This window comes from Ovis aries, chromosome 2, assembly GCF_016772045.2.
Source record: "Ovis aries strain OAR_USU_Benz2616 breed Rambouillet chromosome 2, ARS-UI_Ramb_v3.0, whole genome shotgun sequence".
Taxonomy (NCBI): Eukaryota; Metazoa; Chordata; class Mammalia; order Artiodactyla; family Bovidae; genus Ovis; species Ovis aries.
The window spans coordinates 175,062,314-175,088,583 of NC_056055.1; the positions used below are offsets into that span (position 1 = coordinate 175,062,314).

At 38.8% G+C, this 26,270-nt stretch overlaps 1 protein-coding gene across 2 annotated transcripts in view; it reads right to left on the reverse strand.

Moving 5' to 3' along the window:
* Positions 1–24,477, reverse strand: part of UBXN4 (UBX domain protein 4) — a 29,619-nt gene extending 5,142 nt beyond the window's left edge. For both annotated transcript variants that reach the window (XM_015093438.4, XM_060410068.1), the window contains exons 1-10: positions 24,263–24,477; positions 17,531–17,633; positions 14,918–14,946; positions 14,088–14,206; positions 13,264–13,438; positions 9,648–9,741; positions 6,468–6,522; positions 5,549–5,713; positions 4,715–4,842; positions 489–591 (exon numbers count right to left, since the gene is read on the reverse strand). In XM_015093438.4, the coding sequence (XP_014948924.1) occupies positions 489–591; positions 4,715–4,842; positions 5,549–5,713; positions 6,468–6,522; positions 9,648–9,741; positions 13,264–13,438; positions 14,088–14,206; positions 14,918–14,946; positions 17,531–17,633; positions 24,263–24,344 (1,053 nt within the window). In that variant the 5' untranslated portion in view covers positions 24,345–24,477. The remainder of the gene's footprint in view (positions 1–488; positions 592–4,714; positions 4,843–5,548; positions 5,714–6,467; positions 6,523–9,647; positions 9,742–13,263; positions 13,439–14,087; positions 14,207–14,917; positions 14,947–17,530; positions 17,634–24,262) is intronic.
* Positions 24,478–26,270: the final 1,793 nt, after the last annotated feature.

The following is a 26,270-nucleotide window of genomic DNA, read 5'->3' on the forward strand; positions in this document are numbered from 1 at the left end:
TGGAAGTAAATTCCTGAGGAAGATACTTGTTGCCAAATATAGACTGATTATTGATCTTTAGTTTGACCAATTAGCAGATGGTGGGAAAACTGCTAGCCCCACAGCATTCTAAGAAACTTGCAGAAAATTTGCAGAGGACCAAGAAAAACTGCATCTTTTATTGAGGACAGCTTCTTTAGATTAGACTTCTGGAAAATCACTTGCTTTTCATTCCTCCAGCTCAATGCACTGAGCAGTTAGAAAAGTTTCCAGAGTCTATTATACGGTGTCAGCAAATCCCTCTTTTCATAGAACAAGCAGATATGCTGTTCCCATATGGCACTCATACATGACAGAAGCTCCACAACATCCCAGAGGAATCTTGTGCCTCCCTCCTGGGGATAAGTCACCACTTACTCATACTCTTCCAATTCTGCCTGGAAATTTTTCCCTCTTACACTTAATAACCCATTCATCGACCTTCATTACAACTCACGACATAAATTTACCTGTGCAGCAAACTGTCTAGCTTCTTCTAGAGGAGCATCAGAAGGGAACTGATTTGTAAAGGAAGAACCATCTGGAAGACGGAACTGAATTCTCGCAACAGTGCTATAAGAAAGTGAAAATTAAGTCAGCATCTTTACCTCTACAAATTCTCACTGTAAATCTAGGAGAAGATGGAAGTGAAACTGTGTAATGAAAACAGGAATTTATGGACAGTGAGGGAGGGGGAGTTGGAGGAAGGTGGTCAAAAGGTACACACTTCCAGTTTAAGGCAAATAAGTACTGGGGATGTAATGTACAATAGGGTGACTACAGCTAACACTGCTGTGTGGTGTAGGGAAAGCTGTTGAGAGTAAATCCTAAGAGCTCTCACCACAAGGAAAGGCTTTTTCTTCTTTATATTTTATCTCCCTGTGGCCCTTGTACAACAGGGGTCTGAAATGCACGGGTCCATGTATAGGTGAAATGTTTTTCAATCAATATATACTATAGTGCTGCACTATCCATGGCTGATTCAGTCCACAGATGCAGACCCACAGATATGGAGGCCAACTGTAAAGTTATACGTGGATTTCTGACTAGACGTCTAAGGGTGGCGCAACCTTGGATGCAATCTCAACTCTTGCATCATTCAAGGGCCAAGTGTTTATGAGAAGATGGATGTTAGCTGAACATGTTGTGTCAATCACTTCAAAATATATGTAAATCAAACCATCATGCTGTACTCCTTGTTCAGTAATTATGTCAAATATTTCTCCAATTAGAAAAAAAATGTTTTCACAGTGAAATCGCATTATTTTTACCAACAGCTATTTTGAAATATAATTCACATAAAATTCATCCTTTTAAAATATACAATTCAGTGGTTCTTAATATAGTCAGAGCTGTGCAACCATCATTAATTCCAGAATATCCCTATCCCTCCAGAAAGAACGAAAGCCCATCAGCAGTTGGTCCCATGCCTCCGTCTCCCTGCCCCTGGCACCCCCCTCGTCTGCTCTGTCTTTGTGGATCTATCTGTTTCTGGCGTTTCATACAATGGAATCGTAAGATGGGTGGCTTCTGGCTTTTGCCATACAGCATTCTGTTTTCAGGTTCGTACATGTTGCACCATTCTTTTTTTTGGTGAATACTACTCCACTGTATGGGATCCAGCATGTTTACCCATTCTTCAGTTGACGGACATTTTGGTTATTAGCACGTTTTGGCTATAATGAAGAATGCTGCTATGAATACTCACACACAGGTATTTGCGTGGAGACTGTTTTCAGCTCTCTCGGATGTATACTGAAGAGCAGAATTGCTTAGCATTTTGAGAAACTGCCAGGTTGTTTTTTCCAAAGTGGTTGTACCACTTATAATCCCATTAGTAATGCAGGAAGCTTCCAAAATCTCCACATTCTTGCTGAGACTTGGTGGTCACTTTAAATTGAGGCATCCTAGAAGGTGTGGTTTTGATTTGATTTTCCTAATGACTAATAATGAGGAGCATCTTTTCATGTGCTTATTGACTATTTGTGTATCTTCCCTGGGAAAACATCTATTTAAATCCTTTCTCTATATTCATATTGGGTTGTTTGCTTTTTGTTGTTGATTTCAAGTCTTCTTTTTATATTCCAGTTACCCGTCCCTTATCAAATATATGGCCTAAATATTTTCTCCGATTCTTTTTTTTAACTGCACCACATGGCACGCGGGATCTCAATTCCCTGACCAGGGATCAAACCCATGCCCCTCCAGTGGAAGCATGGAGTTGTAACCACTGGAGCACTAGGGAAGCCCCTCCAATTCTGTGGGTTTCCTTTCCCTTTCTTGATATCTTCTGAGGCGCAAAAGTCTTTCATTTCGGTGAAGCCCAACTTATCTGTTGGTTTCTTTTGTCACTTGTGCTTTTGCTGTCATGTCTAAGAGGACTGCCTAGTCCAAGATCACAAGACGTCCTTATTTCCCGCCCTCAACAAGAGTTTATACTTTTTAACTTTCACACTTACGTAGATGATCCATATGGTGTGTGAGATAATGGTTCAAGTTTATTATTTTACACGTGGATATCCACTTGCCCAAGAAGCATTTGTTGAAGAGACCATTCTCTCCCCCATTGAATGGTCTTGGTATCCTTTTCAAAAATCAACTGATCATAAAGATACAGGTTTACTTCTAGAGACTCAAATTCCTCTTATAGGCATACCTCAGAGATATTGATTCCACACCACCACAATTAAGTTATCATAATAAAGGAAGTCACAGGGAATTTCTGGTTTCCCAGTGCACATAAAAGCTATATTTATACTATAGTCTAATAAGTGTGCAATAGCATATGTCTAGAAAAACCATGTACATATCTTAATAAAAATACTTTATTGCAAAAAATGTGATCAACTGACAACACAGGTTTGCCACACAACTTTCAATTTGTAAAAAACGACAATAAAGCATTAGCACAACAAACCAGGTATGCCTGTACATCAATCTGTATGTCCATTCTTATGCCAACACCACAATATCTTCGTTGATGTACCTTTGTAGTTAAGATTTAAAATCAGGAAGTCTGAGAACTTTGTTCTTTTTCCAGACTGCTCTGGGTACCTTGCATTTCCATATATACTTTAGAATCCAATCCCCGCAAAAATTTTGGCAAAAAAACCAACTGGGATTTTGATAGGGACTGTGTTGAATCTGTCAATCAGCTTGGGGGTAATTGCCACCTTAACAATAAGAAGTCTTCTGATCTATGAAAACAAAGTATCTTTCTATGTATTTAGTTAGGTCTTTAACTGTTTCAATTATGTTTTCTAGTTCTCAGTGTATAAGTTTTACACTTCTGTTAAATATATTCTTAGGTATTTGATTTGTTTTGGGAAATAGTTCTTAGAAAGTCATTTTTCTGCTCTTCTCTGGTGGCCTAGTGGTTAAGAATATGCCTACCAATGCAGGGGACATGGGTCTACTTCCTGGTCTAGGAAGACCCACATGCTTTGGGGCGCTTAAGCCCATGTGCTACAACTACTGAAGCCTGTGCTCTGGAGCCCCTGCTCTGCCACAAGAAGCTGCTGCAATGAGAAGCCTGCTCACCACAACCAAAGAGTAGCCTCTGCTCACTACAACTAGAGAAAGCCCATGCGCAGCAATTACGATCCATCACAGCCCAAAATAAATGAATCAACAAACATTTTTAAAGTAATTATTCTGATTACAAAAGTAATGCTTGTTAATTTTATGATATGGAAAATACAGAAAAGTACAGAGAAGAAAATAAGTATTAACAGTAATCCTACTAGCAGCATGTACTAGAAATCTGAATTTCTGTCTTTGTAACACACTTCTGTTTGGGGAACTGCCTAATCCCTCCAATATGTCACTCATTCTGGTATGATTATCAGTAATATTTCTCGTATCTCCTTCACCATAGGAGTGGGCACATCTACTACCCCAATCAGCTAGCCCATACATGTGATAAAGTGATTGGTATTGAAATGGCCATGTTGACCCAAGCAGGACCAATCAGAATTCTCAGTGAATGAGAATTCACTTCTTTCCTCTCTAGGATCAGAAGCTCAAGATCAAGAAGGTGCCAGGCTCTCCTGACAATATCTAAAGAGTTTCTCTGAGAATAAAGCTAAAACAGAAACCAGGAGATTAAAAAGAGACAGAAAAGGTGTAATGATACCCTTTAGGTTCCTGGATCTAGCGATGCCTAACCAAATCTATCACTGTAACTCCCAGGTGCAGAGCCAGGGGATTCCCTCTTCTGCTTAATCCTATTTGATTTGATATTCTGACAACTGAAGAATTCCAGTACACATGTCACTGTTGTTCAATCTCTAAGTCATGTCCGACTCTTTGCAACCCCATCGACTACAGCATACCAGGCTTCCCTGTCCTTCATCGTCTCCCAGAGTTTGCTCAGACTCATGTCCACTGAGTTGGTGACGCTATCCAACCATTTTATATCCTCTGTGAGGTCTCATCACTATAACCATTTTGATGAACATGCTTTCTGTCTCTTGAAAGAGATTTTGGCTTTCTTTAAAACATTATGTATTTAGTACTGTAACACTATACATTCACATTCAATGACAAATACCATTGGCAGCTGCCAACTGATCAGTATATTCTTCTGGAACTATTTATTAAGCCACAGAATAAGTCAGTGTTAAAGAGAAGCCCACAACTGCTTTTCTCCTTAGCCGCCACATACATACATATACTTTAGCAAGAAATAAAGTACCTTCTTTCTTTTGTGGAAGTCTCTCTCTTGACTTCCATCTCTGCCTGTTTGGCCAGCAGGGCAGCAGCTTTAGCAGCTTCTACTTCTTCCTTTGTCTTTGCAAACCGAGCAGCTCTCTCTGCACGGTCCTTGAAAACAGTTGTTAGATATTAATTATCTTTCACTGCCAGAAATATCTAGTTACACATTTCCAAAATATGGAACACAGATACTCATGAATTCCTTAAAACCATACATGAACTTCATCACTCTGGATCTGATATTTTTTAGTTTTATCAACTGTCAGGGATCACAGTTATTGTTAAACAAACAAGACTTGATTTTGGTCACTCTCTCAAGCCTGGAACATGGTCAGTAGATAATCAATATTTACTGAATGAATTCATGAACAAACAATATTAAGAAAGGAGGCTTTCATAAGTTTTACAACTGCTTAATTCTAAAACCAACTGATGCAAAACCATCCTAAGCTTCATGTGCCTAAATCCTTTGAATGTCCTAAAAAAGAATGCTTATGACTAGAGGAGACTGTGAGGGAGCAAATTCTTGGCTTCTTTCCTTGAGAATCTTGAAAACTATCTTTAACTACTGATAAAATTCATAACATAACATGGAGAAAAATTACTTCAAAAGATTATCTCAGTTTTAATCTTAAATGTATTTTAATTAAAGAGACAATTTCTAGTAAAAGAAAACTGAGAATTAGTACTCTCTCAGTCACTAAAATCTACTGTTTCTATGCACCCTGTCTGATAGTAAACCAAAACCACTGTGCCTGGAAGAACAATTTCACCAATGTTCTAGAGTCAAGCATTAAAAATAAACAACACTCACCAGGGCAATCTGCTGTTTTATACGCTCTCGAGCTGCCCTATCTTCTGCCTTTTCTCTGTTTCTTTCCTCTAACATTCTTTTTGTTAATTCTTCTTCTTGCTTTCTTTTATAATCCAACATTTCTTTTCCAGTTTTCCTCCTCTCAATTTCCTTCTTAATCTCTCTCTGAATTAAAGAAAAAGTAAGTTCTATGAACCAGAAACAAAGGCTAATAATCCTCTGTCAATACCATTTTGTACACAGGGTAAGTTGGCTGTAGGGTACAGCTAAAGCAACAGAACAACTTCACAAAATGTAAGAGTCTAGTAGAATGTATTAACAGCATGGGTCAATGGTCAAATCCTATCAATTTATAAGTCTTTGCCAGCAGTTTTGTAAAGATTATCATGTGGTCAATGTAATTTGGAAAAAAAAAAAAAAAAAACCAACAGAATTACAGGTTGTCCCTCCAAGGACAACAAAGTAGTCATTTATTTGGCCTGAAGACATAACCTTCGTATATTAGAACCCCGAAGAGATGATGAAGTTTAGGTGCACAGTTTAAGAAAAATGAATGGTGAACTAGAATACAACACCACCAGAGGAAATATTCAGCAAAACGTCTACCCATTTCTTTTTCACAAAAAGGAACTAAAACTTTGATCTGCATCAAATCAATTTTAATTCAAGTCCCTTTATTCTTAGTGTAAAAGATTCACTGCAAAGGGAGAAAAGATGATCTAATTTATTTCTAGCAATCTCCAAAAATCACAAAAAAGTGTACACGGTGACTTTACGACAGAAGACTGGTAATGCCCCTTACTGCGCTGCAATGTTGAACTACAGGACCAGGAAGTCATCCCATGTGCCAAGCTAAACAAGAAATCAAACATTCCCTCATGGAAAGCAAGAGGAAAAAATACTAGGCATATCAATTTACCTGTTCTTCCTCTTTCCTTTTCTCTTCTCTCCTTTCTTCAAGTTTTTTGGTTAGTCTGTATTTTAAAAGTTTAAAAAATACATTAACTGAGAAAGTTTAAAAAAAATGCATTAACTGAGATACATTATATTGAAATAAATTACATTTAGAAGATTTCTTTAGCTAAAAACTGGGGAAATGTGGAGATAAACAAAACTCCTAAAGGTTAAGCAACAACTTCTCTACCTAGCCCCTGGCCCTGAAAAAAATCCATAAGAGTCAGGGGGAGCCATAAGAAGCCTCCCTCCAGCTCTAAGGGCCTTACCTCCTACTTACCACTAGAGTTCCCTTTCCTCACCTGATTTATCAGATACTGATTTTTTTTTTGCTACACCATGTGGCTTTTGGGGTCTTAGTTCTCCAATTAGGGATCAAACCTGAGGCCTTGGCAGAAAAAGCACAGAGTCCAATCCACTGGCCCACCAGGGAATTCATCAGATATTGATTTTTAAATGTCTTAAAAAAATACATATATATATATATATATATATATATATAAATCAAAAACTTAAAAATGCTTTACCTCTTACATAGAAGAGGAATATAGCACAGAATTGATAAAGGCAAAAAGCTGAAGGCGAACATTTATAAAGACCAGTAACACCAAAATTGATTTTGAACTGTGAGAAATTCATCAATTAAAAACTAATGATTCTGAAAGCAGACAGTGGTAATGGTTCCACAACCTTGTGAATATATAAAAACCCACCCAATCTGCATACATTTTGCATTTTATGGTATGTGAATTTTATCTCAGTTTTTTAAAACTAATGGCACTTTTTCTCAAAGGGGTTTGGGTTGCACAGGCATATGCATTTGTTAAAACTCAGCTGAAGAACTCAGCCAGAAACCTAAGGGATGTTCAAAGATGATGGTTTAGGACCCCAAAGAGATGATGAGGTTTAGGTGCACATGGTGAGAAAAATGAATGGTGCACTAGAATGCAGCAACACCAGAGGAAAAATTCAGCAAATGTCCACAGGTTTCCTCTTCATAAAAAGGATGTCAGAAGGACTTAAGACCCAACAGGAAGGGGTTCTGCTATAAACTTGAAGTATTCTGTGCACTAAAAAAAGTTAAGAGAGAAATTAACTGAAATACTTTAGAGGGAAAAAAAAGGACCCATGAAACATCTTACTACTAAGGGAAATTATAAACTTGTATAACCACTTTGGGAAACTGTTCAGCCAGCATCTACAACCCAGGAATTCCCACTCCTGAAAACATACCCGAAAGATACATTCACCAAGACATGTAATAAAAGAATGTTCATAGCAATCCTATTCGTAACCAACTCAAACTGAAAATAATTCAAACATCCATCATCAGTAGAATAGATAAATAAACATGGTATAATCAATACACAGTCACTACAGCTTCACAGTAATAAGCTTATATGAAGCTTATTTGAAGTGCTTATATGATTTAATTATATGATCATGGCTCAAATTTTTAAAACGTCAAGCAGCTAATAGTTACCTCCCAGTGAAAACTGTTTCATTATTGAGATCTTTTCAACATTTTATCTAATTTCAACATTAGAATTCCTTTTTAAAAGTTTTTTAAAAATTAGGTGTATGTATCTTCTAAGAGCACTCTGAAGTTTTTTTTTCCAGTTAAGGAATCTCAAACAACTCTAAAACCACTCTGTCCTGACAGGCTAACTATAAAAATAATAATGTTCAATGAAGATAATTTGGCAACCCAAGGACAAAACAAAGAAACCTCTAATTCCAGTTTCACAAATACTAGTATAAGCATTTTGTGCATGTCTTCAAATATCTTCTGGGGCTCATTATCCTATGTAACACATACACACCAGTATATGTACATATTGTTATTTTTTAATTAAAAATGGCTTATTATATTCTATTTGCAGAACCATACAGGCAGACACTAGTAGACATCCCTTTACGTAAGAATGGAAACTATTTGGGGGAATTCCCTGGGAGTCCACTGGTTAGTACTCTTAGCTCTCACTGCCAAGGGCCTGAGTTCAATCCCTAGTAGGGGAAAACTAAGATCCCACAACTCACTTGGTGTACCCAAAAAAAAAAAACCACACCAGAATGGAAACTATTAAATAACAGAAGCTCCCTTTTCCCACAGCAATTAAATAGCACTTGATCCCACCTCACAATAAAGGGCTACCTGCCATGTTTCTTCACATTCCCTCCAATTCTCGAAATCCTTTCCTGAGTTTTCGTTCTAACTTCACTCTAGGATCCCAAGGCGATGCAAGTAAGGGTGCATGTGAGGGATGTGGTGTTAGCAAAGCAGAATGAAACAGAAGAGGAAGAGCCTCTGAAACTCTCGTTCCCTACTGCTCTTCTTCCAGACACACACCATTTCCCTCCACGGTGAGAGGTCTATCCTGCTGTGCACCACCAGATCCTGGCCCTGTCACCCTCATAAAGAACAATCAGAGTCGCAGGAGGTTTTGCTAAAATGAAGCTCATTTATACTGAACCATGCATGAACTAACCCAAAAACCCAATGACAGCAATCATTATGACTCTTGGTTCCCCATAATATCTATGTCAACAAGAAAATATCAAGTCTAAGTAGTTTTTCTTAACTTCCATATAACACTGAGTGATTGTTAAGTCAAGATTTTAAAATATTCCTGCTTATCCATTCACCATTAACTCAAGTACCTTTTAAGAACCAAGATTATGATTTGATAACTACTGTAACATTAGAAAGTACTAAACTAGAAGCTACAAAAAGTCAGAAATTTGATTATCAGACTAACAGCACATGATACTTAATAGACAGCCACATATGCAGAACCCACTCAGTGCATAGTCATAAAATTGGCTGCCCATCTGGAACTTACCCTGTGACACAGAGAGAGAAAAGCAGAAGTGGCAGATGGAAACACATACACCAAAATACTAGTGAAAAAGAGACTGTTAAAATTATCAGGCCTAAAGCAGACCAATGACTTCACAGATATACACAAATTCTTACTTCTAGAATACAATTTCTATGGATACAAATAAGTTGGCCAAGAAGTAAAAAATTTCAACCTAGAATTTTAAACTTTTTTGTAATTTTAGCCCTAATTCAAATTAATGAAGTAACTGAAAACCACAGTCTATTAATAACAAAACACGGTGTCTAAAGATAAGAGCAAACCTTTCCACTCTGACGGTGAGGTCTTCAGTAGGTCTCTGATTTGAACATCCACTAGGCTCTTGAGACACAGCGGTCTGGCCTGAACTTTCTCCTCCTTAAATAATAAAAGAAAAACAAAAGAAGAATGCCAATTTTTAAAAAGACATATATCTTTTGGGTTACAACATCTGTTAACAATCTTGTTTCTTAAACATATTTTCCCTAGGGATGGAGTAGGAGATAAGAAATGAACTATTACTAACTCTGCAAGTTTGGACCTGGAATAACAGTATATAAGTGGGAAATAAAGCAGTTACTCAGCTGAAAGGCACTAAAATAAAACATGCAGAAATATTAATCTGGCAGGAGGGAATATAACAAAAGCAGAATAAGCATGCCCTAGCCAGGGACAGGCTCTGCTGGAAAGCAGCAGGACCCAGTATCTTTGATATCCATTAGGGCAGCCATTGGTCAGTTACGTGTGGCTACTGACCACTGGTAATAAACTAATGCAGGTGACAGACTTTTTCAACTGTATTTACTTTTCATTAAAAATGCTATATGTGGCTGTGGTTATGGTATTCAAGAGTTTTAGGGAATTTCCTGGTGGTCCAGTGATTAGGACTCTGCAGTTCCACTGCAGGGGGAACAGGTTAGATTCCTAGTCCCACAAGCCTCATGGCAAAAAAAAAAAAAAAAGCGTGAAGCTCTAGAGGCCAAGTATGATACTTGGTATTACTAAAGTTATGATGACCCATGGGATCTGCTTCTGCAGACCACAATGATTCCTTAGAGAAGCTTTTCATACCTAATATTTCATGCACCAATATTGTTTTAAGGATTTCTTGAAGGACAGAATTTTGTCCTGGCCTGCAGTAGAGGATAGCTATGGTCTGGTAGTCCGTTTCAAAACCTCTGCTATTTCCTTCCTTACCACTCACTATCAACTTAATTATTCCTTATATGTTTGATCTTTGAAACAGTTTGGACTGCAGAGCAACAAAGTCTGGCTTAAATCTTGTTCTGTCACTTCAGTAAGTTATTCAATCTCACTACCTTATCTATAAAAACTGCATAGACTTGTTAGGAGAAATCCATGCTACAGAAGCACAACACTGAAACTTGTACTGGGACCAGCGCGAAGTAAGTGATTCAGTGATTCCATACAGCAGTAATGGAATTATTAGAATTAGAGAGTAGACCAATGGGGTGCGTGTACTCCTACCCTGACATTCAGTGCATCACCTACATAACTTGAAATCAGCCACAAAAGGATTATTCACACTTCAGAAATTAGTAAACACTACAAATGAGGGCTTTTCTCCCCCACTACAAAAAACTTTTGTTAAATATTTACTAGCGTATCATGAATGTAACCTTTGAATAAGAAGTGGTAACCTCTAGCAGCCAGTGTGTGTTCAACAGGAAATTAATGTTTTCTTTAGTAAGTAAAATGAATGTCAAGGTCATTTATATCTTGATATTAGCAAAAAATATTTAAGAAAACTTCTGAAAATAACCTGTGAACAAGCTGAAAAAAAGTGTTGTGTGTAACAATTAGTGAGGTGGATCTACGACTCATAAACAAAGAAAAATGGATGGCAATCAGCTAAAACAACTGATAAAAATCCAAACACAGTAAAATTACTAGAGGAGATTCTGTCTTTAGGTTTAAAGACAAGTGGATTATCATGCATAACTTATCTCCTGATAAAAATGCACAGAAACATCCATAAAGTAGTCATGACAAAAAAGAATAAAGAATAAACCTGACTTCAACAACTAAAACAAGCCTGTAGTGTTACTTCCAATTTAAAGGAATTTTTACAAATTATCATAGGGATGTACCAAATCCAGACTGTGGGAAACTATAGGAAAAAACCACTGATGACAGTGGGAATCTATGAAAACCACCGACTAATGATGATATATTGGACTCCAGCTCCAACTGAAAAATTTAGTGTAAATATAAATATTGCCTAGATAATTAATGATAAAAAAGAATCAATGTTAAACTTTCTAGGATTCATAAGAGATAATCACATTCTATTTCCATTTTCTAAAATGCTTTTTAAGATACTTTTTTTTTTTTCCATGCTGCCCAGCTTATAGGATTTCAGTTCCCTGGGCCCTTGGCAGTGAGAACATGGGGGAAGTCCTAACCACTGGACCATGAGGGAAGTCTCAATATCAACATTTTCAAAGATGAAATCATATAATGCCTAAGTGTATCCTAATAGTAAGTGGCAAGGAGATATGGAAAGGAAGCACAGATGAAACAATAATGGCCATGAGTTAAAAATAGTTGGAAGATAGGCAATGGGTTAGATTTGTTATACTATTTTCTCTACTTCTGTGTTTAAAATTTTCCATAATGAAGCTAAACACACAAACAAACAAAAAAACTACAAAGAACTAAGATTAGAGTTGCTACTCACCTCAGATAGAAGAGTATAACTGTCTGAGCCTAACCAAGTTATTTACCTATTAAACCAAAGACAAGAATGCTCTTTGTGGGAATATAACAGAATCCAGAGTGTTATGTGTAACTCTTTAAGTAGTACGAAAGTTAATGGGAAATTATAGAGCATCGAATATGGGGAAGAATTTTGCTAAAACCTAAGGGGTTCAACAACAGAACAAGATTCCTAGCAAGGTAATGAACTCCTCTCATTAAATATATTCAAATACAAGCTTGACGATTATCTACCCAGGAGCTGGAGCAGGTCATCTTTTAAGATACTCATCTAGTTTCCTGGACTTCCCTGGTGGTCCAGTGGTTAAAAACGCACATGCCAATGCAGGAGACACAGGTTCGATCCCGGCCGGGAAGATTCCACATGGCTTGGAGCAACCAGGAACCGTGCACCTGCGCTCTAGAGCCCACGAGCTGCAAGTGCTGAAGTCCACACGCCCTAGAGCCCGTGCTCTGCAGTAAGAGAAGCCACTGCAATAGGAAGCCTGTGCGCTACAGCTGAAGAGCGGCCCCGGCTCACCACAACTAGAGAAAGCCTCTGAGCAGCAGTGAAGACCCAAGGCAGCCAGAGTAAACAGAATAAAAAGATAATATTCTGTATCTAACCCTACATTGCCTGATACAAAGCTGTATTATACAAAACAACTCTGATTGTACATGATCCTTAAAATACTGTATAGAATTTCTCTCTGCCTTTTCTATCAACCCCTCTGCAGTCACAACTCTTATTGCTACAAGCTCTATTTTACAATTAACTTTTAATTCTAATTTTAAAAGTGCAAATACAATTCTCTTAAATCTGTACAGTACTCTACAGGCTAACAAAAATAATTCCAAATACATCAGTTCATTTGGACCTTTCAAAATCCTCTGGCTGAGAAGAGATTTACAAAACTGATGAGTGTCATAATGATAGTCCCTGAACCACAGCACAGCAGCAGAAATTACTACTATCAGCTTTCTGGACTGTTACCTATTTGGGTTTGAAGGACACAATCACTGACTTTATCTCCTTCTTCCACTACATGACAAACATATGTATCTAAAACTGTCTGTAACTTTTAAATTAAGTGAATGTGAAGGGGGAAAATACAGTATTTTTATTTTTAAAAACATTAATCCACAGTCTTCAAAGTGAAGCAGAGTGTTTAGTGTACCCACCTGTTGCGGAATCTGACTTTGTATCAGCAGTGGATGGCGTCTCACAGAGCTCTGCATTTCTGGACTGACAGTTGTCAGAAGTGTTGTTATGTTCAAATGAGGCAGATGGAGTAGAGACTGAACCTTCTGACTGGCTGCCATTTGCCAATGATGCTTCACCTTTTAATGAATGCATCTAGGGAGGAAAAAACACTGATTTTAATTACAGATAAGAATCTAAATTTAAATTTACCATGGTATATGAAACCAAAAATGAGGAAGTCAATCTAAACTCCACAGAAGTGAGAAGTACTGAACCTTCCAAGTAAATCAATCTAAAATGTATAGTCCTAGACATGACATAATCACATTATGGAATTCAACAGCAAGGTGACAAGAGCATTAAGCGATTTTTAAAGCACACTGTTGATTTTTCTTAAAATGAGAATTCAAGGAAAAAGGTTACAAGCTGTATTAGCCATATGCCCAAAGTGGATGCTAGTGAGAAATTGAGTAAGATCCGTAAAACAAGTCAAGTAATATACTGTTAAGGACCTTAATGTGAGAGCAATACTCTCTTGCAACAAAGTAATAGTGACTACATTGTGTGGCTGGGTGACAGAGGAAAAGGGAAGGGAGAATAAGAAGTCACTCAGGTATAGGCACCTCTAACTTCATAAACTGGTTTTGAAAATGAGTCCAGAACAGTATTTACTACCTTTTAAGTTTAATAGCATGGCTAGTTCCTGAATATTTAAGAGTGACTCCAAAAATATTCCAATGTCAAGTTCTTGACAAATCATTTTCCAATGTTTATACACAGAACCAATTCTGTTCCTTCTCACCTGCCGGACTTTGTGGATTCTGGTAACAAGTTCATCTGCAGAAATACTTCCTGCTATTACTTCCAAAGGAATTCCACTGTCTCCAATAAAAAAACTCGATGGAACACACACTACAGGATCTGCACAGTGTTATCAAGTCTAACAACTCATGAGAAACAAGGGAATAATTTTATTAAACACTACTGATAAAAAAAAGCAAAATAATCTTTGTGAATTTCACAATGTAATAAGCTAACCTGCTTACAAAATAATTTCAACTAGTTTATCACTATTCCTGTAGTACATGTGATACATGAATTATGATTTATTTCTATCACATATATGTAAGTGGAAAACACTCATTACATTCCCCTCTATCATGACTTTTACATCTATCTTATCTCTTGCCAGCTACTTCTATTAAATAACATTCCAACTGCATCATATTGCTTTCCAGCTATAGTAACCGCAATTTTAAGCTCCCCAAGGGGACTTTCCTGGCAATCCAGTGGTTAAGACTCTGTACTCCCACTCCAGAGGGCATGGATTCCATCCCTGGGATCCCTGGCTGCGGGATGAGTTCCACCCATGGGATCCCTGGTTGTGGGATCCCACATGATGCACCTCACAGTAAAAAAACAAAAACAAAACACAACAAACTCCCCATGACCCCATTTGATACACTGCACTGTCTTAAAGGACAATTAGCAATATCAAGTTTCCATAAACAAGAATTCATCAGTTCCTAAATAAAAACTAATTATTTCTAATTGTCATGCATCAACCAAAAGAAAGGCAAATCCTCAAGCAATATTCATATATATACAACTGATTCTTCATGGAAAGGATACAGATCTGTGAAAATTGTAGGCAGGCTTCACTGTAAAACAAAATCAAACAAAAAAATCACGAGATGAATATAAGTATTTCCCAAATACTGAGTTGTTTTTATAAAAATGTACTGTACCAATTACAAGAAGTTTTCTGAAACTACAAGTTCCTTTCATAGCTATCAACTGAAAGGGGGAAAACGTATCCCTTATCTCACAGACCATTTTGGGTTTGTTTTATAATTTTCAAATTAGAGAGACACCTGCTCTTGCAAACCACAAACTAGTGGTCAGATGAGGTACCTAAAAATCAGCTTAGTATCTGCCATGTTGCTTCCTCAGCAGCATGTGTTTCTAAATACAATATTGTAGCTTGTAATAAGAAGATATTAATACCTATGAATTACTTGTGCAAGTGATAATGCAATACTTTGTAATATGAAAGGACTCAACCTAAATATCCACCAGTTAAAAACTAGTGAATCATGCAATTATAAAGAGGGAAAATAAAAAAAAGTATATCAAACTACTATCATTTTTGTAAAAAAAAAAAAAAAAAAGGGAGAGGAAAACAATGGTATTCTCTTGATTTGGTTTCCTCCAAAGAGTGGTTAGGTACAGGGATGGGAGAGAGAGACTTCATAACATGAATAAAAGACATTGATAAATGTAGGTGAGTAATTCCAAGAACCAAATTAATGCTTCAAAGAACCAGAAATTTGCTTTGTCTTTTTCCGAATCTGAGATATGATTATAATAAAAATGTCTGAAAATGTAAAAGAACACTATAAAGAAAAATATTATCAAGAATCCTACTTTCTCAGCTATAACCACTGTAAACTTTTGATACATTTTCTAAAAATCAATTTTCAATGCAAGATACCTCCATAAATAAAAATATACTAACATGTTCCTAGAACATTAGCTTTATTATTATATAATTAAATTTACTTTTCATAATTTAAAAGACATACTAGATCCCATCCAGCTGTCCATAATGAAACGACCATCAACCAATACTATATACAAGTACTCCTGCATCTGCTAATAGAAATTTGTTTTTAAAAATGGTAGATATATCAGTCTGTATATAAATCGCAACAATTCTGAAATTCTCATTTCTTCCACATTCCCAACAAACCCCTACATTCCTCCTGCCATTACTGACTCTAAAAGGTGCTTCTGAAAGAGAATGGACAATATCAATGATATGACAGACTCTTCAGAAGAAAAAAAAGATTATAGCTCAATAAATGTATAGTGCAGTAACTACTGGGAAGCAGACTACTATGATTTGCTTCATGTTTTATTAATGAAGAAAACATTTTTAATAAAAAGTTTACAAACTTACAGGTAAATTTCTATTTTAATGTTGATAGTAATTTTCATTCTGATATTATTAATACCAAAAGAACAGAAATACCACTTTAAAACTGCTAGTGTTTCCAGGCATTATCACTGATGGCTGTGGCTAACCTCATAAAGACAAACAACAGAGCATTATGTACCCTGTCGTGGAAGAATGGAAGACATACCACCATCTACCAAGTAGTCTTAAGTCGGGGGGGGGGGGGGGGGGGTGCGGGGGAACCTGAATCCAACTGTCAGTTTACAGAAAATGGAGGACAGAGTAATAACCTAAATGACACTGACAGGACTATAATGAACAAAACCTATACTGTGGGAAACTATGTAACAAATCACCTGGATTCTCAAAAAAACAGACTGCAAAGAAAAGGACAGAGGGAGATCCAGAGGCGGAGCCTCCAGAGTGAAGAGCCTGACAGTGATCAACGCATCACAACGTGTAGATCTTAATGGATCCTGAGCCAAACAAACTGTAATAAATTAAATAATAAAACCTGACTGATAAAACAACTGAGAATGTAAACACTTGGTAGATATTTGATATTAAGAAATTAAGATTAATTTTTGAAGTATTATGTTAAAAAATTAAGAATCCTTATCTTTCAGAGACATAGCAAAATATTGATAGATGAAATGATATGATGACTGAGATTTACTTCAAAATTATATGGGATGGGTTGAAATGGGTGGGGGAAGAGATGAAACAAAACAAACCAAGAAGTGACAGCTGTCAAAGTAGTTGACCAAGATGAGGAGGCAGGGCTGACTACACTACTCAAACACTGCTGTGCATGCTTGAAATTTTCCATCACACACACACAAATTTTAATGGGGGAAGAGGGACATATTCACAAACGAAACAGACTTGTGGTTATCAGGTACTATGATGCGCCTATAAATGCTCTTATTTTTACTGAATTAAATGACTCCATTTTCAAGAATAGGATCCCAAAGAGTGGTCATAACCTTTCAGAGATATTTAATATATTGGTTACAGTTACTTCCAAGTTTTTAGAATCTGAGGATTACAGTTCCTTTGCATTACTGGTGTATGTCACATAGCTGCTTGGTAGACCAAGAATTTATCAGTTTTTCAATAAGACATAAGGAGAAATTTGAAAAATGGCAATCAGAATATAAGCCCTCAACATGCCGTATACAAAAATCAACATTCTTATAGTCCAAGAGTATAAATCATAAATCACAACCAGAGACAATGGTTAAAAAAATTTTTTTTTAAATTACAAGAGTAAAACATAAGCAAACCTTTTGGTATCGATTTTAATAGCAACAAAACTGTTTGAAGATGCTTCTGTCACTTTCTCATCTTCCCAACTTGCAGCCATTTGTGTAGACTGCTCATCATCACCTGTAAAACATTTCAAGCATTCTTATAGCATAAGGCCGGTATCTGCTGATTCTTTTCCCTGTAAATCTGGAACTTCAAATAAAATGTAAACCCACAAATACTATTTTCTACCAAATTTGAAAACTGAATTTTTCCATAAATGAAGTGACTGTTAACATTAACAAAAAGGAATGAAAAAGAAAATACTGGTATTTAGGTTATACAAAGTGTTTCTAAATAAAGACATCCAAATTACGATGCAAATGTTATCACAATAATTAGAACTCATGGGCAGAAATGTGTCTATTTTGGCTTTTGTACACGATTTTAGAAAACAAAGGTACAATACTTTTCCTTTATGTAATACCCTTCTGTTGAGTTTAATGTCCTCCACACACACACCACTTATTCTCCAGAATCCCTCCAAGGTAGAGAGAAGCCAGGTGTGATTCTGTTTGCAGTTCTGCACCTGCCTTTTGTTAGAGGTATGCCAGTTACAAAAGGTATGCTGATCCAAAACTAATCTATGGTGACAGAACTGAGCATGCATGCATGCTACCTTGGTGGAGGTGCTACTGACTGGGAAAGAGGATGAAGGAGCCTCCGGGGTCTTGGGAATGTTTATATATATACACATATGATTGACAATGCTGTGTCAGTTTCAGGCATACAGCAGAGCTTTTCAATTATACATATACCTGTACCTATTCTTTCTCAAATTCTTTTCCCATTTAGGTTAGTCTTGAAAACTGAGCAGAGTTCCCTGTGCTATACAGTAGGTTCTTATTGGCTATTTTAAATACAGTAGTGTGTATACATGTCAATCCCAATCTACCCCTACCCACCCTTCCCCCCGCCCTGCCGCAGTTACCATAAATTCATTTTCTGTTTATTTCTATTTTGTAATTAAATTCATTTGTGTTTTTTAGATTCTGCATAAGCAATGTCATGATAGGAAACACTGATCTTTATATAAGTGTATTCATCTGTAAAAATTCACCTAGCTGTTCACTGAATATATTTTACTTAATATACTGTATGTAATACCTCAGTGACAAAATATTTTAAAAATTACACTCATCAAGAGATTATTTCCATTTTAGACCTGTAACATCTAGATTTTGGCATAACCATTTATTGATGGGCAAAGGGAAACTTACCCGAGTTAAGTCACTGAAAAATATTTCTAAGGTTAGCAGAGCTATGTTTTCAGATCACACTTTCTGCTTTACAAAAATGAGAGCTTTCTATACCTACTCTTTCGTAAGTTGTTTTCTTCCCATGTGTGTTCCCCTTCCTCAATTTAATCTACCCTTAGTCTTCTCCATCTCAGTTATTTGATATTGATAACACCATCCTTTCAGTTCTCAGACCAAAAAGTTAAGTTATTTTCGCCTTCAGTTGATGCTATCTATCTGGAATATATCTGGAATATCATATCCACACATAACGATTACAATAGCCTCCTAGCTGGTTTCCCTGCTCAGTCTACTCTTAACGCAGCATCCTTCTTTTAACAGTCAGATCAGGGAATTCCCTGGCGGTCCAGTAGTTAGGACTCGGCACTTTCATTGCAGGGGCACAGGTTTGAGCCCTGGTTGGGAACTAAGATCCCACAAGCCACAAAGCACAGCAAAAATAAAATTACACACTTCAGATATTTCCAAAGCTTTCTCATTTCCCACTTTTCTCTAATACTTATAACCTTCTAATAGATGATTTGCTTTCCTTATTATCATATTTACTGTTTGTTGTCTGTCTTCTTCCACTAGAACTCATGCTCCATGAGGGCAAGAACTGTTTTCCTTCTTATTTACTGATATAACTCAAACATCTACAACAGAATCTAGTATATAGTAAATACTTGGAGTACAGCAGGCTCTCAGTAAGTGTTCTGTAGAATGAATAACTAAATTTCTGGTACAGAATCTTGGCATGCCTACAAAACTTGACTAATGCTACATGGCTGAAAACATCTTTTGTGAAATGAGATTCAGGAATATTCAGTAATAAGGGGCTTGAGAAATATGGCCATGGAAAAGTAGACAGGGATAGAATGCATGCACAGACCAAGACCAAAAGAATGCCCATTAGCAGACGCCTAGATGTTGAAGCAGCAGACAGGAAAACTATCATTTGCCATGAGATCATTCTGAGCATGTCTTCAGACACTATGGGGTGACGAGAGCTGCAAGATTCCAAATAAATGACAAGATTATCAACCTAGAAAATAGCTACAAAGGAACATCCTTAATACACTTAAGAGAAGGCTGTGAGGTGTAAGGGATTATTTTTATTCATTCTTTCTTTCATATATTCACTATTTTACTCCACATTTATATTGTGCTAGGCACTGTGCTAACGAAATATAAAACAAATGAGATACTATATGCCCTCAGTGGAGCTTAAAATCTAAAAAAGGTACCTGTTTGGTGAACTATAATTATGGTAAGAAACGCTCTGAAAAAACAGATCCCTTTAGATTGGTCAGGCAAGGCCTCTCTGAGGTGATATTTAAGGTAGGACCTAAAGGATCAAAGAGGTAAACCATGCCACAAGCCAGAAAAGTTCACTAAGCAGAAGGAATTTCTGTGGAGGGGAAGGGCTGTATGGTTAGGAGTGTTGTGAACACTAGGTACCAGGAAACAAGATGAGACTGCAAAGATGACTCCCATGCTTGGGTTTATCCAACTGGATATAAGGTGGTGCCATTTACTTAGCAGCAGAGTACCAGGGGGAGAAGGCAATGGCACCCCACTCCAGTACTCTTGCCTGGAAAATCCCATGGACGGAGGAGCCTGGTAGGCTGCAGTCCATGGGGTCGCTGAGAGTTGAACATGACTCAGTGACTTCACTTTCACGCACTGGAAAAGGAAACGGCAACCCACTCCAGTGTTCTTGCCCGAGAATCCCAGGGACGGGGGAGTCTGGTGGGCTGCCGTCTATGGGGTCACACAGAGTCGGACATGACTGAAGCAACTTAGCAGCAGAGTACCAGGGGGTGGGGAACAGATTCAAACAGTAATACTTTCAGGCTTGAAAGTCTTGTGAGGCATCCAAATGGGGATGTCAAGCAGGCAGCTAGAAGGATGGACCTGCCACTCCTGAGGCTGATGTTCTTCACTCCCTCACCTAGGCTGTACGATGCAGATAGCTTCTCAAGGGCTCCGTCTCCACTAGCAATGTCTGCTCATGACTCAGTGGAGTGCAACAGCTGCCTGACCAACAGAGATGTAAGACTGAATGGAATTGCATAACGAGAGTTACCTTAGCTCTACTGGGTGAGATTTTTAATTGCCAACTTTGGTATCTTTACTTTCTTATTTTTAATCAAATTATGAACTATGCTATGGAGTTAGATGGGCCAAAGATTTCAGGAGATAACATTACATTCCTGGTGGTGTTAGCAGTATCCAAAAGTAAAGCCACTTAAAAAGAGCAGTACAAACTCGGAAACAGTTGCAGACCCTACAACCAGGAATTTCAACAGAGAAAAACTCAGCTGGTCTAAACCTAAATGGCTTTTTAGTCTATTTTAACCAAAAAAAAAAAAGGCATTAAATAGCGTTGGTCAAGGAGATTTTAGGCAACTAGAACCACTAGTCAATGACCAGTGTTTAGTTGTCTAGCCAGTGACAAGACACCTCTGCTTCAGAATGCTTGTCAAATTACTGTACATCCCCAAGAAAAGAATCAAAACCTGTTTCAGTTTCTTTCAATTTACACACCTATAATAATTTGAAAATACTTGTTTGACTTAACTAGTAGCAACCTCTCCAGTCTCTTAACAGTAATCCCACATATTCTTTAATTCATCCATGAAAATTTCACTAAAATATAAACAATCTGCCTAAAATGTTTCCCACTTGAGTGGCTATATGAACCAAAGTATACATTTATGACCACTCCTTCCAACTATAAAGCTATCTTTTTAATTTTCCAGTGAGTTGGCACATTACTGTCAAGGCCTCAGATTTAAGAAAATCATGAGTTCTGACTATATTCTTCAAAGTCAAGAATAAAGGTCTAGGGACTTCCCTGCAGGTCCAGTGGCTAAGACTCATGTTCCCAATCCATGGGGCCCAGGTTCGATCCCTGATCAGGAACTAGATCCCACATACAGCAACTAAAAAATCTGCATGCCACAACTAAATAAATACATTTTAAAAAAAAGAATAAAGGTCTAAGCAACCTATAAGTGTTGCAATTTCATGACTGCACTGTCTACACACTCTACCCAGTCTTGGTATTTAACTTCCTAAAACTCTAGAGAAAGTAACAGTATTAGAATGCGGCAAGTGATGTGGAAGCGACTCCTTCCACAGAGGGCTAATAGTCCTCCTCCAAACATTCACCAGTCACTGATATTCTAAAAACATGTTACATGATGCATGCTCATCAGAAAAACTTAAATTGAAGAAGGTATATATTATAGACACAAAGCCCCAAAGACCTATAACTTTATTTTTCTATTGTAATAATTAGTGCTACTGTTTCCAAATGGGTTTCTAAATGTTTGTTAATTAAACCTAGCATTTCTTTCAAATTAACAGGTTGGTCCAAGAGTGCCTTCAAGGAACCTTTGGACACTGATCAAATGTGCTTTCCGTTTAAAAATATGACTACTGGGGACTTCCCTGGCAGGCCAGTGGTGAAAAGTTCCTCCTGTCCTCTTCCAATGCAGGAGGTGAGGGCCCCATCCCTGGTCACAAAACAGAAAAGTTGTAACAAATTCTATAAAGACTTTAGATTTCCTGATTTCTACACCAATTTCAGTAACTACCTAAGGTCTGTTGTATACCTAACGTCTGTCTGTACAATGGTTGTTTTTTCCTCTGGAAAAACAAAAAAGACACTTTTTTGGAAGCTGATAAAAAAATAAATCTGTCAAGAAAAGATATATATTCTTTTTGTGACACTGGTGTCTGTCACTTAGCCGCTGTGGACCTAAGTTTCCTCATAGATAAAATGGGCATGATAAACCCTATTCCACCAACGTCCAGGATCAATTGAGAGTATATGCGAAAAACACAACTTAAAATGGTGTTACAACTATTACTGCACTCTTAATGAGCATATTCAGTATCATTAATTTTCCTTTCCCTTTTCTTATGATTTTATTTATCTATGGCAGTGCTGAGTTTTCCTTGCTGCTCCGGGCTTAGGCTTCTTTTCTTTTCCTAAAGAGTGGAGGCAGCTCTCTAGTTGCAATGCACAAGCTTCTCATTGGCTGACTTCTCTTGTTGCGCAGCCTGGGCTCTAGGCCGGTGGGGGGTGGGGGGGCGCCTTCAGTAGTTGCGGGGAGTGTGCTCAGTAGTTGTGGCCCATGGGCTTAACTGCTCCGGGGCATGTGGGATCTTCCACTATCAGGGACTGAACTTGTGTCTCCTGCATTGGCAGGCAGGTTCTCTACCACTGAGCCACCTGGGAAGCCCTTTCTTTTCTTTTTAATCCACTTATTTTCTTATAGGTTTACAGCAGTTACTTATTATGTGAAATATAACTCTAAAAAAACAGCATAAAAGAATCTGAACTACTCCACCTCTTCTAATTAACAGCAATGAGTTAAAATTTTACCATAATTTAAAACAATTCAAAATTTCAAATTTAATGTTGTGAAACTCATATTTCAGCAACTTGCTTTTCACTACAGTGCATAAAGTTACGGGTTATTACCGAGCCTTCCAAGCCATAGTTAATAATGAACAAACCGTTATTAAACACAAATAGTTGAAATAATGCACCTCAAATTAACAGTAGTCGCAAATACTAATTCGGTTCAGGTAATGAGGATCAGCAAAACGTCACAGAGGCACAAGTGTACTGCAGATCTAGAAGACTGCACTAATAAAATACGGAGCAAACTAACCCAGAGCAACACAGAATAGATGAGTTAGTACACATTCTAAAACTGTATCTATGATACTAGGAAGACAATAAAAAGAATCAATGTTTGTGTGTCTACTTCTAAATAAACGGTTAAAAGACACTCCACTTGCAAATTATTGCATATGAGATCCTTCACTCCGATGGCATTAAAAAAAAATCCGATTTATATAGACCTCAAAGGTTTACGTTTCAGGAAAACACGAAAGCCAGTAACAGTGAAACATCAGGTGGTTTCTCTTTGTTGATTACCGATGACACAGCTTTCTTCCTGAAAGTCCACAACTAATTACAAGCAAAACTGCCTGTCTTAGGGCCCGTCTCTCGCCTCACCTACAGACTAACTATACGGGAGTTAAAGTCTCTCCAAGTGGGTCTCTCCAAGTGGAGCACTCCGTCTGGGGCGCCAGGAGGCGACGGTGGGGTCTGCCGGTCCAACTCCGCAGGCGGAGCGGAGTCAGGCTCGACCGCGAGCAGGGCGGCTAGGGCCTGCTCGACCCGTCCCCTCGCCCCGCACCGGGGAGACAGCGGGGCTCGGCGCGCTTTGGGGGCGAGGACGGGACCGTGCCTCCCGCAGGGGGGCCGGGAAAAGCGAGCGGTGGGGGTCAGGCCAGGTGTACTCCAAACGGACGGGGCAGGCGCTGAGACGCCAGGGACTGGCAGCCGGGCCTCTCGGGGCCCGGAGGAAAGGCTGGGGGCCCCTGGGGTTGGAGGTAGGCCGGAGGGGGTGTCCGTGCCACATCTCGGGCCCTCGCCTCCTTCACCTGCCACGAACACCACGAAGACCGCGCCGCTCCTCTTGGCCGACGCGATGGCGGCCGGAATGGCGCCCTGGAACCACAGCATCGCTGCCCTCGGGCCGAGGCGCTCGCTCGGTGTGTTGTCGCCGCGGTCCCGGAGTTGGCCCCGCCCTCTCCGTCGCCTAGCTCCGGGGGCCCCGCAGCCCCAGCCGGTCCGCACCCCGCCTCCGGCTCCGCACAGGAGCGCAAGCCCGTCAGCGGCCCATTGAACGCGCAGGCGAGGCGCACCCCGAGACACGTGACGCTACACGTCAGCGTAAGCGCCACGCCCCTGTGCCTTGTCTCGTTGGCAAGTCGGAGTGTGCGCGCGCACGCGAGGCCGCAAGGCGCTGCAGTCTCGGAAATAGGAAGAGGCGTAGGGAAGAATGACTAATCGCTAAATGGCGTCGGTGGCGCCTTCGCGATGCATGACGGGAATTGTAGTCTTGGCTTGGTCCCTTTAATATTCTTCGGTTCAGTTCAGTTCAGGCACTCAGTCGTGTCCGACTCTTTGCGACCCCATGAATCGGAGCACGCCAGGCCTTCCTGTCCATCACCAACTCCCGGAGTTCACTCAGACTCACGTCCATCGAATCAGTGATGCCATCCAGCCATCTCATCCTCTGTCATCCCCTTCTCCTCCTGCCCCCAATACCTCCCAGCATCTTTTCCAATGAGTCAACTCTTCACATGAGGTGGCCAAAGTACTGGAGTTTCAGCTTTAGCATCATTCCTTCCAAAGAAATCCCAGGGTTGATCTTCAGAATGGACTGGTTGGATCTCCTTGCAGTCCAAGGGACTCTCAAGAGTCTTCTCCAACACCACAGTTCAAAAGCATGAATTCTCAGCTTTCTTCACAGGCTAACTCTCACATCCATACGTGACCACTGGAAAAACCATAGCCTTGACTAGATGGACCTTTGTTGGCAAAGTAATGTTTCTGCTTTTCAATATGTTATCTAGGTTGTTCATAATTTTCTTCCAAGGAGTAAGCGTCTTTTAATTTCATGGCTGCAGTCACCATCTGCAGTGATTTTGAAGCCCCCCAAAATAAAGTCTGACAATGTTAATATTTTAGGAAATGTTAATTGTGGTTTGCCGGTACGGCTAAGGGGGCGACCGTGAGATCCGCTTCACAGTCTACGAAGAGAAGGAGAAATGGTGCTACTCATCGGAAGATGCCCTTCTTTTTGAGAACTTAAATAAGAGGAAATCATCCTCGCCCCGGATGGAACTCTATGCGACGATGTAATTCTCTATTATGATTAGTGGCTATTGTGGATGGGTGTCTCTCGGTATGAAACTTAATGGGGTTTGTAGGGATTTACTACAAGGCTTTGGTTTCTACTGAACTTAATTTATCAGCTCGACCTTGAAGAAGAGAAATACAACAGTCACCTTCTGTAATAATATACAGTGCGTGTACCTGAGGGGAGGTTTTGGTTGAACGCAGACCTTGAGTAAGGTCGTTGGTTAGAGATCACTACAAAGGACTGGAAGAAACACAAGCTGGAATCAAGATTGCCGGGAGAAATATCAATAACCTCAGATATGCAGATGACACCACCCTTATGGCAGGAAACGAAGAGGAATAAAAAGCCTCTTGATGAAAGTGAAAGAGGAAAGTGAAAAAGTTGGCTTAAAGCTCAACATTCAGAAAACGAAGATCATGGCATCTAGTCCCATCACTTCATGGGAAATAGATGGGGAAACAGTGGAAACAGTGTCAGACTTTATTTTTTTGGGCTCCCAAATCACTGCAGATGGTGGCTGCAGCCATGAAATTAAAAGACGCTTACTCCTTGGAAGAAAATTATGAACAACCTAGATAACATATTGAAAAGCAGAAACATTACTTTGCCAACAAAGGTCCGTCTAGTCAAGGCTATGGTTTTTCCAGTGGTCATGTATGGATGTGAGAGTTGGACTGTGAAGAAAGCTGAGAACCAAAGAATTGATGCTTTTGAACTGTGGTGTTGGAGAAGACTCTTGA